The sequence below is a fragment of the Nothoprocta perdicaria genome, unplaced genomic scaffold, assembly GCF_003342845.1.
Source record: "Nothoprocta perdicaria isolate Ctin4 unplaced genomic scaffold, notPer1 scaffold_313, whole genome shotgun sequence".
NCBI lineage: Eukaryota > Metazoa > Chordata > Aves > Tinamiformes > Tinamidae > Nothoprocta > Nothoprocta perdicaria.
In genome coordinates this window covers 429,397-445,478 of record NW_020455548.1, presented here as the reverse complement: position 1 = coordinate 445,478, position 16,082 = coordinate 429,397, and the positions used below count along the sequence as shown (strand labels likewise).

The following is a 16,082-nucleotide window of genomic DNA, read 5'->3' as shown; positions in this document are numbered from 1 at the left end:
GACCCGAGCCAGCTGCCCTTCGCCAAGCCGCCCCCGTACCGCGGCCGGCCACCGCCAGGCCCTGCAGAGCCACCTCGCTGCCTGCCACCGCTGTCGCGACAAGATGAGCTACCCACGTATGAGTCCTTGGTGCCACCACTGGGATCCAGGGAACCACCTGCATCCTGCTCCCGGCCACCGCCGTCAGGCCCTGGGGGGCCACCTCCGTCCTGGGACCTGGCACCTCTGTCAGGAGCCAGGGAGCCACTTCCACCTCAGCGTCTGCCACCATCAGGACCAAAGGAGCCACCTGCATCCCAGTCCCTGACCTCGCCAGCAGAACCTGGTCCTCCAATCCCAGCTCAGTCCCTACTACGACCATCAGGACCAAAAGAGCCTGCTCCATCTCAGTCCCCGCTGCTGCTAGAACCCAGGAAGCCACCTCTATTGCAGGTCCCGCCACCCTCATCAGGATACCAGGAGACACCTCCATCTCAGTCCCTGCTGCCACAGTCGGGACCAAAGGAGCCACCTCCATCCCAGGTCCTGCCACCAACATCAAGACACCAGGAGACACCTTCATCCCGGTCCCTGCTGCCACAGTTGGGACCAAGGAAGCCACCTCCATCCCAGGTCCCGCCACCAACATCAAGACATCAGGAGCCACCTGCATCCCAGTCCCTGCCGCCACAGCTGGGAGCAAAGGAGCCACCTCCATCCCAGGTCCCGCCACCAACATCAGGACAGCAGGAGCCACCTGCATCCCGGTCCCTGCCACCACAGCTGGGAGCAAAGGAGACACCTCCATCCCAGGTCCCGCCACCAACATCAGGACAACAGGAGCCACCTCCATCCCAGTCCCTCCTGCTGCTAGGACTGAGACCCAAGGAGCCATCTCAGTCCTTGGCCACACCAGCAGGTCCCTACAAGCCACCTCCAGCCTCCTTGCTGTCACCACCATCGGGACCACAGGAGCCACCTCCATCCCAGTCCCTGCGGCCACCATTGGGACCCAAGGAACAACCTCCACCTCAATCCTTGCCATCACTGTTTGGACCAGGGAGGTCCCAGTCCCCGCTGTCACCAGAGGGAACCAGGGCACCTCTCACTATTGGGTTGCCCCGGTCTCTGCCACTGTCCCTTGCTGGGCCACTCCCATACCGGGCCCGGCCCCCACCAGGCACCAAAGGGCCACCTCCATCCCAGTGCTTGCTGCCACCAGCAGGACCTGAGGTGCTGCCCTGCAATGGGCCACCCCATTCTCAGTCAGCGCCACAGCCGGGGGAGTCTGGGACGCTGTCCCCCACTGCGCCACTGCGATTCCAGTCCCAGTCCCAGGCCCTGCTGTCAGCCCCAGTGCCTAGAATGCGGGGGTCCCCAGAGCGCAGCCCCCCCAAGCCAATGCCAGTCTTCAGGAGCATCCGCTGCCAACTGGCCTCACTGGAGACTCAGGACATCCCCCCATCAGGGTCAGAGGTGGCCAGGGAGCAATCCCGCATGCTCCCTCCTGCGATCCCCCCACGGAGCGTGCCCGGCCGCGGCCCGACGGTGCCTCTGGGGCACCGGGAGCACGCCTGGCTCGTGGCCGTGTCAGCAGGGCGCTGGGCTCACATGCGGGCGCTCTTCTGGGAGGAGCCGCAGCTGGCCCTGTGGCGGGACTTCATGTCGGGCTTCACAGCCCTGCACTGGCTGGCCAAGCACGGTGACGGGCAGGGCCTGCGCGAGCTAGCGGCGGCGGCGCGCGAGGCTGGGCTGGCCCTGGACGTGGACGCGCGCTCGGGCTGCGGCTACACGCCACTCCACCTGGCCGCCATGCATGGCCACCAGCCCGCCGTCAAGGTGCTGGTGCTGCAGCTGGGCTGCCGTGTGCGCGTACGGGACAGCAGCGGGCGCCAGCCCTGGGAGTACCTGGGCAGCTCCACCTCGGGAGAGATCTGGCAGCTCTTGGAAGCGCCCCGCGGCAAGGTCATCTTCGCCACTCAGCCCCTGTCCCGCAGCGTGTCCTCCGCGAGCAAGGCCCCGTTGCTGACTGGCAGGGCCTCGCTGACCACCTGCCTCAAGCCACAGCGTGGCCTCAGGGCAGCGCCCCGCCGAGCTGGCGGCGACAGCGACTGACCCGCAGTTCCCCAGCATCCCCCCCACTGCGGGAGACACAGTCCTGGGGAGCATCCTGTGAGGGGAGGCCGGGTGGGTGCTGTGAAACCGAGACTGAACCTATTGAAGATACTTTTCAATTAATGCAATGAAACGTTGTCTGAGTCTGTCTGCCCTCGCTGTCCTGCGCTGCTTTTCTCCCCCAGAGAGTAGGCTTGCTTGGCAAGCACCTGTGTCAGACTGCTGCTCACCCACGGAGCCTGCTTCTGGTCTGCCAAGTTTTCTGCCTTCTGCAAAATCTGTCAGGCTTTAAAGCTCTCGCCTTGAATGCAAAAGGTGACGGGCGAGAGGACAGGACTCGTGCAGGAAGCACGGCCAAAGCCTGGGTACACAAGCCCTCTGGCCCCACAGACAGCCAAGAGCTGCTTGGGTGCAGTCACAGTCAGCCCTGCTGGCAGGTCTGCAGGTTTGAGGTCGCAAGTTTTGGCATGACACCCGCAACCAGGTCAGAGCATTTGCTTTCGCTTGCTGTTGATCCCAGGCTTTGGAAAACACTTATTTGTATGGCCTAAATTGTGGGGAGTAGCTGAGGCTGCATCCCTTTCTCATCGCAGCAGATTAAGGGCGAGTCGTGCTTTTGGAAATGCCGCATAGTCAAGCAACACCTTCCAGCAAGAGCCCTCAGTGACTGGCTGTGGTGGAGGGTGACAACCGGAGTGACCCGAAAGAGAGGAGGGTGCAACCCATCCACCCCATCTCTGGCCCACCAGCCCACGCAGGAAGGAATGCAGGGCAGCACTGCTGCCCTGCTTCTCCTTAGAATTGCCCCAGGCTGCCTGGCGGCACCGATACTGCCCCCTCCCTGCGCTCCTCTGCTCTCTCCGCCGCACACCACAGGACTGGGAAGTGGGAGCTGCAGGATGGCCTGTTCCCACGCCACATACACAGAAAGTGCCGCTGCAGGAATGTGGGTTAGATGGACGGGGAGCAGCACCACAGCATGTGCTCCGGGCTTGCAAGGCAACAGCAGCTTCACAGGCAGGGCTGTTTCCCCTCAGACCCTGAGACCTAAATGGCCTTGTAGGTGCTTAGCTGAAGAGAGTGGGTCAAAGAGCCTTCCAGCAGGGCCCTTCCTGAGAGCTTGTGAATGGCAGAGTCGGATTTATAGATCTCACCATTTTTTTATTTGTTTGCTTGCCGTTTTAAAACAGATGTGGACCCTGTGAAATACTCTGTATTCTGCTTCTTTTTGAGTGAGCTTTTAACTGTCCACAAACGCAATGGATGAATCTTACACCATCTTCCTCGGGCTCTCTTATAGATCCTTTAGGACAGGAAGAGAGCTAGTACCCACTGTGCCTGTCAGAGCCTGCCTTGGCACAAGCGCTAGATGAAGGCACCTTGATGCCTGGGTTACACTGGAGCTCTGGGGTGAGCCCAGACAGTAACCATCAGGAGTCAGCACTGGTGAAACTAGAGCTGCTGGCTCTGCGTCAAGCGGATGCTCTGGGGCAGCCCGGCACAGCGTGTGGGACTGCTCATGTATTTGAGGTATGTGCCTAAATGTCTGCAGTTTCAGGAGAAACAGGAGGCAGGGCAGCAGAACCTGACCCTTGCATAACGTGCCTCGAGTCCTTGCTCAAGCACTAATTGAGGTCTCCTCCGCTTTACTTAGGGTTTGTTTGAGGGAGGAACTCTTCCCTGCGGAAGGTAAGCTGGTCTGCCTGCCTCTGAGGCCACATTACGACGAGGGCCTTGTCCTAACCTGGTTTCCTCCTTTTTGAACAGGAAATTGCTCAGTAAACCTAGACCCAGGAACAATCACTCCTCTGTGAGGACAACAAAAACTTCAGCTCATAAGAAACATGTGACAGAGCCCAGGCCACCAAAGGGAGCGCAGTACACAAAGTAGTCACTGCTCCCCCAGGACTCATACCAGTGTGGGACAGTCACTGAGAAACACAATTTCTCCCCGTCTTCTGCATGTGGGGAGCACTCTTTTACTCCCCAGCCCTCTGCAGCTTGTGAAGATTAAAGCCCCCCGCTTTCATATCTCCGGTGTTGCTGAGACAGGACAATCTTAGGACTGTGCTACCTTGGGAGTCTCATTTTACAGCCTGTCAGTGACCTTTCCCCATGACGCAAAGGAAGGCAATGGTTTCTTTTTCTTCTTTTTGGCACACTGCTGCAGGCCACGTGTGTCATGCTAGAAAGATCAGTTTTCTTTCTGTAGCAATATCTTACTTCAAAAGTAATAAAAAAAACTATGAAATTCTTTTGTGGTCACTGTGTACTTACCTGTTGAGATGACACAGACAAGCTGCTTTCCCCAATTTTCTAATTAGTACGCTATAAAATAACTCCTAAGCAGGCTGAAACTGCAACTAGCTTTCCCTGCTGTATCCAGTGTGCCCTTCTCCTAGTTTATTATCCTAGGATTATTTGACAATTTTTGGAGTGCTAGTACTTGCAATACTAAAGGGCTCCTACAAATCACTGCTTTTCAAAGCATTCCATCACTGCTTGTGGCCTTAACCATTCTTTGACCTATAAAAGATCCCAGTCTTCAGGTTTTCTGCCGGTGAAATAAGCAGCAGAAAGGGTGAAATCCATCACTAGCCCACCACTGAGGGCAGAGCTACACCATTCCTCCATTGTGAGGGGAGGCTGCAGGACTCCTTGTTCTAGTCTCCCAGTACTAATGCACCTGTGGGATACCCACATGCATACACATCTACATGGAGCTCAAGCATCTGCTTCCGACTGCTCCTCAGCTACTGTGCTACCTACTTGTCAGCCTGCCTGGCCCCTTTTGCCATTGTGAACGTTGCTGCTTCCTCATTAGAAGTGGATGTGTCTGTTTGCCTCACACCCAGTCCAGGCATCTGGTTTTGCACCACCCTGAAATCTAGAACACGCTGCAGATGAGTGCGTGGCAGGACTCTGCCCTCTCCTCACACAATGTCTGAAAACACCTCCCACGTTACTGCTGCCAGGTGATGAAGTCCACCCTGCCGCTCTCCAATGCTTCTCTCTAACCAGCCTCCCACTCCAGCAGGTGCGTCCTTTGTCTAGGGGGTGCCTATTGACTCAGCAGCCTTCGGCTGCCGCACGAGGGCAGGCTCATGAATTTGGGTCCTAAAGAGTTATCGTAAAGCTAATCCTGCAGACATAGTACCCCCTTTCCAGTGTCTCCCTACATCTGGGGCACATGGAGCTAGACCCCTTTATTAAAACACCTAAAGCAGACAGTACAGCAGAAAGAGCTGGATGTTGATCCAGTTCTCACAGCTTTTGTTAGGATTCCAATCAGGTAATCAAGCTGACTCTGATTAGACTCCCATAGCCTTTAGAAGCAACAGGGAAGTCGCACAGGTGAGCTGGCACTGCCTGATATGATTGCTCAGCTACTCACCACGTCTTTGTTCATCATAGAGTCCTGTCCCCAAGGTCTGTCACTTTAGCCTAGTAAACTGATTTCCTCAGTCCCCAGAGCCTGCAAGACTAGCACTTAAACTATCAAGCATTTGTGCTGAATGGGGTAAACTCAGCACCGAGCAGGCATGTGTCCATTTGAGTCACATTTTACAGCAGAATTATCCTTTGAAGTGATGAACCACCTCCCCTCCAGCAAATCAAAGCTTCCCATCTATAAACACACCAAAATGCACACCAAGTTTCCCAATGAAATGTCTGCAAGCTGGCAACACATTGTTGTGCTTCAGTTCTATTTTCACCCGCCTCAGGCCAAAGACCGAATGCTACAGCAACAGCAAGAGCCCAGGCCAGTAAATCTCACAGAACGTTTTAATGCAATTAAGAAAACATTCCTCTGCAAATCAGATAGGAAATACAGCGAACCTTGTTATTTTAAGTTAATAGGCAGGAGATCCTCGACACCAGCACCTTACTGAAGCAATAAGAAAGGGAACTTATACCTGCAAAAATAAATCCACCCAAGAAGCTACATCACACAAAAGCCACTTTGTTCTATCGGGACAAGTGTCATTTGGTTTAAATTATTTATACATGACTGCAGAGTGAGAGAAACATCTTGCAGACTTGAAACAAGCAAAGAGACACAGCCCAGACTGCTATTAAGTGTTGGTCCAACTAGATTTTCCCAGGACTGTGTGTTGCAAGTAAAACCAGATGGCAAGGCGAGGGTAACAAAAACAACCCCCCTTGTTAAGAGGAGCATTTTCTCCAGCTTGAGTTTCCCCATTAAGATGATAGTTCCCAGTCACCTCTGGATACTGAGTTTCACAGTAAGGCAATAGAAAAAGAACTCTTCCTGTGGCTGAAGTAGCGGTTCTTCCTGTCCAACATGAGCCATATAAACAAGCAAACAACTAAACTTAACTTATAATGAGTAAATTTTTTTCTAGGGGAAAAAAAAAAAAAGACATTTCCAGCAAAAACTATAAACATGCTTCCTTAAAACAAATCATTAAAAACCCTCAAAAAGAACTTTCTTCTTGCAATAATACAAAAAAAAATAGCAACTTAAATTAAGCATGGTTCTTCGAGATAAGAAAGCACTTGGATAACGAACAGAACTCCCCTCTCAAAAGCTTCTCAGAATCCCTAAAATAGCACTACTCCTCTTTACACATCCTCCCTCAGAAATTGAACCCACACACCTGAAAAGTGTTAGGGTCACTATCCCCCCCTTATATGTCCTCAGTGCTGAGTGTAACTTGCATAAAAGGAGCTTGTGGGGGCTCTTTTTTTCCTTGATGGTGTGTGTGTGTGGGGTGGGTTGTGTATGTGTGTGTGTGGGGGGGGGGCGGGGGGGGCCTTCTTCAGTGTTCTGTAGCTTGTTATATTTTATTCAGCTGAGATGATAAATATAATGAAGAAGGGGTAGAGGGCTACTTTTTGTATTATGTTTTCCAGCTGAGAGTGTATGATAATATTTTGCTTAACTGTTTTTTTTAATCTAGGAGAACTTTTAAAAAATGCAAAGTATATGTACATGAAGACAAGAGACTGCAGTTCAGAGGAAAATATGGTGCTTGTTGTAAGTAAGTAGTTCTAAAATATTTGGGAAGCTAGTATTTATTATAGAGGAGAAAGAATGATTTTTCTAAACAGAATAAAAAAAAAAACAAAGGAAGTAGCTTTTATTTTCCAAAAACAGAGAGCAAAGGTGATCTAACTTGACTACTTAATTTAAGCAGTAGTGCTTCTGCTACATGTAGTTGGCTCAGTGGGCAAGGCAAGTAGGGCTAGGATGCTTGAAAAGTATGAATGGAACCAAAACCACATAAGTTAGTTCATGGTTGTTAATTAGTAATGTAGTCACAAGTATTTCACTACAGGTGAGAAGTAGTTGGATTTGCAGAAGTTTATACCTAGACTGGGAATTCTCTGTTAACCCAGCAGGGGACAAATAGCTTTGCGCAACCAGGCACTGAGGAGATGTTGTCACAGGTTGGTCAAAGTCCCTGCAGAGCTTTTGTGCCAAAAGGCAAACAGAAAGAGTTGTTTAGGGGAAATGGGAAGCCCTTGAGCCCAGTTTGCAGAAAGGACAGGAGGTAACTGACAGGCTTTAACTAGGAGTGTGCTATCAACATGCAGAATTGCACTCCCTCCACTAACAAATACCTTGTCCCCCTTATTTGCCTGGTGTTTCTTGCACTGCACTACATGGGGAGTGGCAGTGAGATTTGGCTGCCTTCCTACCAGAGGTAAAAGGGCTGATCCCTGAGCTGCCCCTAAGCCAGGGCCCCAGCTTGGTCCCCTGGCTGGCATGAGGTCCTGCAATTAGAAGTGAGAGGCACCTTCTCTGTTCCGCATGCCTGCTCATGCTCAGCAGCACCACATCACCCCAAAGGCCAGGAGGCCTGTGCTTGGCACCTGCTGAATATTACTGCTGAGTGATTAAAATGTCACTTATGTAAATACTAGAAAGCTTTTTTTTATGAGCAAGTATCCATAAAACAGCTCAACTGCACTAGAAATCTGCCTTAGCTCACTTCCTAGGCAGCCCCTTGCATTAAGGGAACTCGTTTGCTGAAGATTCAGCTTTGCTTGTGAGTCATAGCACTAGAGACAAAGCAGGTGAAGTCTGGATCTTTTAGCATATTTCTGCTGCAAGTTCATATGCCACAAGCCTGTTAGCTTATGTTTTTTCCTTCATTTGAGTCCTGCTGCTTATGTCACTGCTGTCCACAGGCAAGGACAAGGAGACTATCTAGCAGAGACATTACTTCCCAGCAAGCACAATCCCAACAAATGCCCCCACTGTTGGGGAGAGGAGGATGAAGACCAGATTGTTTTACTACACACTGTGCATACATGTTGCAATATATTTTCAGACCAAGATGAACACCCATGGGGCACTATGTTAAGTTATGGCTCTTTGAGGAGATGTGGCTTGAGTGATAGAACCAGTGCAGGCTGCAGGGCACCTCAGAGGTCAAGAGCTGTCATGCCTGCCATCCAGCAGGGGTCAGTACATGTGATAGTATTGCCTCTAGATACAGGCAAACAGATGCATGTAGCCAAGGAGTTGTGATTTTCTGTTTCTATAAGCAACAGACCAGCTGTAGTCACTTGTGTAATGGCTCACAGGAGGTGTATATAAAGTATTGAGGTGCTACCTGCTCTATGAATATTGGCTAAATGGTCTGAACAAAGAATTTGCAGCTCTCCTGCCTGCTTTCTCATTCCTGCTTCATGTGCAGCTGAAGGTTTTCTTCCCAATAACACTCATGCCTAGATCTCAGGTCTTTTGAGCTGCTGCAGGATCGTCTGTGCTGGAGATGGGCAGCTTGTGTGCCATGGGGTTGTGTGTGCTTGACCCCTGTCAAAGAGCTGGTGCTGAGCACAGTGTTCTGCAAGCAGTTGTGCACTGCGGGAGGGCAGCAGCTCAGGACACACTTTGGGGGAGTCTTCTGCCTTTGGCTGGCTTAAGGTGGTGACAGCTGGGTGAAGGTAGGTGGTTGTGTTTGGCTTCTCAGATGGCACGTGGGGGCATGCTGCCACTCCTGCCATGAGTCGCGGGTGAGGCGCTCAGCATGACTTGCACTCTCTCCACTTTCTGCTTCCTGCCGTTGTGAGAAGTGTTCCCTGTCCTCTTTTTTCCTTGGCATTCTACTGTGCTTGTGGTTCTCCATCACAGCTGTGTTTCCCTGCCCCAAATCTGTTTATGGGCCCAACTCAGAGCTCCCTGGGGAACGCACTAGAGCCTTCAGAGGGATGAGGAGGCAAGATTCCTGCTCTGCCATGATGCCTCCCTGCTGCCAAGCATAACTGCCCTTTCCAATTGTACTTTGAGGTCAGTGAGTGTGGGGCTTATATTTGTAGTTGTAGCAGACAATTCTCAGCTGTTAACTGGGCTATCATCTTCCAGCACTGTGAGTAAGGGGCTGTCATCAATGATGGAAAACAGCCAAATTGTCTACCCGCATTTGACAGTGATTTTAAGTCTAAGTCAACCCCTTGCCGTTGTGGAAAGAGGTCCAGCACCTACCTGCAGTATTTTCAACAAAAGCCCCAAGCACTCACTATGTGTGACTAGTTGTAATGGCCCCTAATGCCAGACTCCTTCAGGGTAATCTCTAACATCAGTGGCTGTCACTGCCACAGGTTTGTCATTGCTGGAGCTCAAGTGATCTAAAACTTAAGTAACTATAAATGTTTGAGCAGCATGTATGAAATCCAGCGTTCAGACCTGCATGGCTGGTAGCCCTACCTCAGCCTGGTTCTTAGTAAACTGTTTGCTTTGTCCTGCACCAGGGTGCTGGGCATGTGCAAGGAGGCTTGGAGTGCTGAAGGATTGTCATGGTGTGGGCAGAGATCACCTCTCTTGGCTCAGGGCTCCCTGTGAAGAAGGGCTGCTCACCTAGTTAGGTCCTTCACACTTCTCACTTGCCTCACTGCACACTCTGAAACTGAAGGAGCTGCACAGCTCCAAATACGTATCTAAGATCCTTTAAGCCTGTGCTGCTGCAGCCCTCTGGACCTCTGTCACTGTGGTTGTGTCTCAGTGCAGAGTTTGTGTCTAGCATAGCAATGAGTTGGCTGGCTTCTGAGCACCAAAGGATTCTCTGCAAAAAAACCTGCTTGACCTTTCTTGCTGCCCTTGCCTAGTCCAGTCCTGTGAGGTAGGCTGATATGCTGTCCTTAGATGTGTGTTTTTGTTTTTCTCTCCTGTTGCCCAGGTTCCACTGCAGCTCTCCAGGTGCTGGTGTGCTGGGGCTCACCCAGGAGCGGGCTGTATGGAGCTGAGCAGCCTGCTGGTACCCGTGTGGGTGCCTGGTGGGGCTGGCAGTGATAGCTCAGAGATGCTTGTCTCCCTGCAGCACTTGAAGTACCTGCTGTGGCTTATCTTGCTCCATGAGAGATGCCTGCTGGCCAAGGATGGCCCTTGCCTGCGACACACTCTAAGGGTGCCAGGCATGTCTTTGCTGCTAGACAGCATGGCCTGCCCTCACAGGAGAGCAGTGCTTGTGGGTCTTGTCTTGCACCTACTGGCTCTGGCACTGCTCACCAAGAAGGAATGGCCGGAGTGGCTCCTAGGGAGGGAGGCTGTGAGGTGATCTTGGCAGAGGTGCCGGGGGGTATGTCCACATGACACTGCTGGAAATCCACATGCTAGTCATGGGGGTATGCAGCAGTGGGGGTGGCTCTGTCAGGCATTGTGCTTTGATGCTGGTTTTAATCAAGGGTTTTAGTTGTCCAAAAAAATTCCCAGTCAGCTTATATATGACTTCCTGGATGTCAGGGCTTTTGGCCAGGATTCTCAAATCCTTCCTGGCAGCTGTTTAAATGATTCATTTCTTGTGGCAATGCCTTGCATGACAGCAACCCCTGGTAGCCCTCTGTCAGAGCTGTTATGTGGTCCCGGGTGCTGGTGCTCCCACACTGCTTGCCTTTATGCAAGGACACTAAGTGTTATATTTTGTGATGTCAGCAGCATGCTTGCGTAGAGCTCCTCTTGTGCTGCTTTCCTGTTAACTTTATTTCACAATCGGCTGGTGATGCATCTTTCATTGCATTGAAGGGATCCAGTGACATAATAGTCTGAAAAAGCTGGGTGTATCTTGATTGTTGCATTACCATGAACAAAATCAGAGCTTTTTTTCCTTAAGAACTCTGTGATCCATGTATCTTTCAGATAAGCCTTAAATCTGCTAGAAATAGATGAAGGAAGAAGAGAGCATTAAGGGAAGAACCCTTACCCTAACTAGCCTTGTTTTGAAGATTTTCCATTGCTGAGCTCAGAAAGGATCATGCCAGTTTCTCAGAGTTTGTTGCTCTATTTTTAACATATTTTTAATCAGCTCCCTCTTTCCAAGGCATTTTTCAACTCCCTACTGTCAATTTGCCTTGGAGAATTGAATTTGAAAATTGTGAGGCAGCTATAACAATCCCTTCTCACTGTGTGGGTGTTTCAAAGGAGACCAGCCCTGGCACACAACTGCTTTTGTGGGGATGGGCTCCAGATGGCTTGGGCTTCTAAACCAGCCCAGCACGATATGTGTGCTGGCCACGCTGGAGGAGAGCTCTTCTAAATCAGTCTTGTTTAAGGATGACTTTCCCACTAGGGCTCTTAGCAGCAAACAGGGCTGTGTTCTGTCTGAATTTCCCTGCAGCTCTTGTGAAGACTTGAGGATGAGCCATGCTGGCAATGCTGCCTCTGCATGTAACCAGCCACGTGGGCAGAGCGGGTGGCTCTAGCTTTGAGCATAGCAGGCCTCGCTGCTGCAGACATGGGAGTGACACCAGTGTCTAGCGTGGGCTGCTGCTCCACTAGGTAGGTGGCTTGGGGAAGGGGTGCTCTGCCCAGGGAGGAGGAAGGGCCTTTGCAGGCTCCTGGTGGAAGCTTTGTCAGGGAACAGCTGCCAGACTTGCTCCAGGGACCTGGGGCTCTTGTGTTCCCTCCTGTGGACTTGAGCAGGACTGAGGAAGGCATTTCCAACTGCAGCAACCCAGCAAAATCAACCCATGTGGCTGTGACTGTCATCCAGCCCCGCTGAAATGGCTCCTGCACCTCAGATGGGAAGAAGCAGTGCTTCTTGTCATGTCTACTGCGACAGGACAGATTTTTGCCCTTGGGCTGAGAATTGGGCAACTAGTTCTAATTCTGGAAAGTATCTTTTGATTTTTCAGAAAGCCTCCTAGACTTTATGGCAAAAAAACAGGAGCTTGTGCTTTACAGCAGGCACCCAGTGACTGAAGCGATTTGTAAACAGGAGTTCATGACAAGGCTAGCCCCCAACCTGTACAGACTCACTGGAGCAAGCGAACAGCTACTAAAGGCATACTCCAGCAACACAGCCTCTCTGTAACACATACTCCTCCTTTTGTTTTTACCAGACAGGGCAAGCTATTTGCAACCTTCCTCCCTCTATTCCACTGACAAGATCTGTGCCTGGCTCACAAGCTCTGCTGCCCAGGTGCCTTGGGGAGGGCAATACATGTGCAGTCATTGCTTTCCAGTTTTTCCTATGTCTTGGATACCTTACATAAGATGAAAGCTTGTGTAACTCTTATGCTGGTAGCGAAGAGAAAGGGTTAGTTTCCTGCCTCCCTCTTTCATAATGTAGTAGCAGCTATAGCTGGCAGCTCCAAAGGAAGATCCTGGTGTGCAGGACACTGCTTTGTAGGGGACTTTCAAGTCCTTTCAGCACTGTGTTCTGTGATGCCTGCCACAGGGTAGGAAATGAAAAAGGGAAGCCTAGGCAGGTGGAGGTGCAGCCTGTTACCAGCAGTGTGGTGGTACAGGACTTGCATACTATTTTCTTGTGAGTGTGATGACAAGTCTGCCTTGGAGGAGGTGTTTGCTTTCCTGCTGCCCCTAGTAAGCTGCAAAGAGGAGAAAGGATGCACCTGCATTCAGAATTAACTGGAGAAGAAAGGGACTTCAAATGTGGAACAAATGCCAACAGCTCTTTTGAGATACAAAAATAAACTTGGAGGAGGTGTTTGCCACCTGCAAATTGATAAGGTATGTGGAGGAGTGCTAATGTGAGATGAGCATGAAAGAATAAAGCCCAGTCTGTGCTGGGCTGCTACTCATTTGTTCCAGTTAAATCCACAGAGAGGAGAGGAACATAGGGACTGTCAGTTTGGGTCAATGTTAATGAGGGAAGATGAGACATAATGATAGACAAAAAGCAAGAAGGGTTTTATAATTAACTTGATAATTAACCTTGAATGCATCTGTCTCCCTTATAATATAGGGGGCAGCTGTAATCAGGAAGTCTTTTCGGATAAAAATGCAATACTGAGGTGTGGCATGCAGCCTGCTCACCTCTAGAACGACCTGGGCTTTTGGATGCTGTCCTGACACAAAGCTCCTGTTGAAGCAATGCTTGGAGGTGGTTGGTGCCTGGGGGTGCTGGGAGGGCCTCTTGGACCCATGCCGAATGGGAGTGTGGTTCCTAAGTGCTCATTTGTCAAGAGTGGGTAAGGGGCCTTTTCTTGGGGGTCTTGCTCAATTTTCTCTACTATTTCCAGAGTCACCCCTAAGTTTTCTCCATGGTTAACAAGCAACTGGAGGCTACCACAGCCATGATGGCACTGCAAGGGACCTTCAAATGACCACAAAATGACAGCTGTGCAAGAAACTTGGGGCATAAAAAGGTCCAGAGAGCTCCTTAGTGAGGGCCTGGAACTGCAAACCAAATAGAGGTTTCCCTGGGGAGATGGTGACTGGAAACTAACATGCCATGGGAAGAATGAGTGGCACAGGCAAAACCAGTAGCACAGAGTTACTTAAGGGCAAGTGCCCAGATAACCTTACAAGGTGGATAACAGCCATGGATTCAAAGTTTCCATTCCAGTACAAATATTTAGGTTGTAGGAGTGACCAAAGTCTATAATAAGACCAGGATCCCACTTAGGTACTCTGAAAGCCTAAGTCTTAAAGTGCAAAAATGAGTTGTTTTCTTGATTTGATGAAGACATAGGGGAATTTGAGTCTTATTTGCGATCAAAAACTGTATTGCTTGGGCACAGGTGGAGGCTGCACCAGTGAAAAGGAACCCAAGTAGTTTTTCCCTTGTCCAACACAGGCCATGGAGATGCAAGTGCATTTCAACCAGTGCAGTGGCATGGTGCTGTGTGCTGCTGCTTCTGGACTGAGCTACTGTGACTACTTGCAGCTTAGGGAGGCGGCATGTGCATGAGACTGCCAGAAGAGACAGCTCTGGCTCAGAAGAGGACTGAGGGGCTGCCCTCTCTTTAGGTACTGCATGTGGAAGGAGGCAGCTTGCAAGCCAGGAATGTGAAGATGTGAACTGACAGTCAAAAAAGAAAGGTACTATCAGTGCTTCTAGCAAGTGGAGCCTTTTCCCCAACTACAGAAATGAATAATTTAAGGTACGTAGCATCAGCAAATAAGGCAAGCATCCTTATGGCACTGCCTGCATCTGGACCCTGTGTCACCTGGACATGACCACTCTGGAGTTTGCCGAGGAGTCTAGTGGAGGTGTGTGCTCAGTCCTGCTCAAACCAAGAAAAAGCCATTTCTTATGACAGGAGTCATTAGCCATGACAGAGCTCCCCAGCGGCTGGGTTAAGTTTTTCTCTTGCAGGACATCACGGAAGAAAAATAAAGCTGCGTTCATCTGTCATTTGTTGTTTCAAAATGTAGTTTAAAGCATTTTTACTGAACTTGGAGCAGTCAACTGTCTGACTTGAGCCTTTGCAAATCAAAACAGGTGCCAAGAGCTCATGCCAGATATGTGCTACTGGACAGTGCTTCTTGTCCTGCAGAGCCAGGGGGTGGGTGGGCTTCCTTAATTCCATGGAAGCAGCACCCACCAGCTCTGGGGTACAGAAATGACTTGCAAGAGGCAACAATTCCCTCCCTTCCTCTCCTGGCTTTCAGCAGGGTCCCTCATCTGCTGCCTGCTCTGGGCTTGTGCGTTTTGTCCTGGGTGCATGGCCTCTATCCCAGGTATCAGAGCGTGTCAAGGCTCAGGCCTTTCCCTCATACGGTACAGAGGGTCTGGGGTAGCCTTTGGCAGGAGGGGGTAGGTCAGTGGGGCTTTGCTTAGCAAACCTGCTGAAAAAGAAGGAGGGTTGCTGGGGATTTTTCCTTCTTATTTTACTAGTGGAGGCTGTAAGGGGGAGATATTCCTTTTTGTGGCTCCCCACTGTAGGGAGGCAGGCAGAAAGGAGGGCAGGTTGGCAGCACAGCGCTCCTGGCTGACACTAATTGCTGCTAATTCCTCTGGGCATAGCATTGAGAGCATTAAATCAGGGCAGGACCAGAGGGGTTTCTGCTAACCTGGCTGTTAGGGCTCAGCACTGAAGGAAATCCAACAGCACAGTCTCTGAGTATGATTTGAAAGCTATCTCCGTGTGTGAGAGAAAGCACTGGAGGAGGAGACGCCGGGCCACAAAAGCAGCTTGCAAGAAATGCACATTTCAGAAGGGGAATCGGAGCGGCTGGCGTGTTAAGCCCATAATACCACAACGCCCTTCCCCAGCAGCGCTGCTTCCAGACCTGGGGCTGTGTTGAAAAGAGAGGTTTCCAGGGGGGTTACAGAACTGGGTGGAAAACAAATACAAAAACCTAACTGACCAAATAGAATTTGCTCAACCCCTCGCATGTGGCAGCCAATGGGAACAACTGCACAGAAATCAGGCGCCTAAAGCTTACTGTAGCACGTGATCCTAGCTAGCGTATGAGAGACGGAGGCAAACTTAAGGTGGAATCTCTTGATTTTTTTCTTCAAACCACCCTTGGAGGGATCTCTCTTCATTGGCATATGCCATGAGTGCTGGATCATCTCCTGTAGTTAACCCCGACTCCAGTATGGCTTTTGCAACTGTGGAACACAGTCAGGGAGGTAGTTGGAGACCAGACCATGCACGGAATTTTGCCTGCAGTACTTCCAGTCAGCGTTAGGCCCTGTTTTAAACACCCCTGGTCACAGGACTCCAAATCACACTTGTGACTTTGCAGTTCAAATGCAACCCAGAGTTGCCTATCGTGCTATAATGCCTCGTGATTGTTAGAATCGGGTGGGGGACATTTGGGGCAA

At 50.7% G+C, this 16,082-nt stretch overlaps 1 protein-coding gene and 1 long non-coding RNA gene across 2 annotated transcripts in view; both read left to right on the top strand.

Annotated features, from left to right (window-relative positions):
* Window positions 1-2,094, top strand: part of SOWAHB (sosondowah ankyrin repeat domain family member B) — a 2,575-nt gene extending 481 nt beyond the window's left edge. The window contains exon 2 of the mRNA XM_026042762.1: window positions 9-2,094. Within this exon, the coding sequence (XP_025898547.1) occupies window positions 9-2,094 (2,086 nt within the window). The remainder of the gene's footprint in view (window positions 1-8) is intronic.
* Window positions 2,095-7,017: 4,923 nt separating this feature from the next.
* Window positions 7,018-14,238, top strand: LOC112950261. The gene is made up of 2 exons (XR_003249991.1): window positions 7,018-7,100; window positions 13,546-14,238. It is a non-coding gene; the product is annotated as an uncharacterized LOC112950261 (long non-coding RNA).
* Window positions 14,239-16,082: the final 1,844 nt, after the last annotated feature.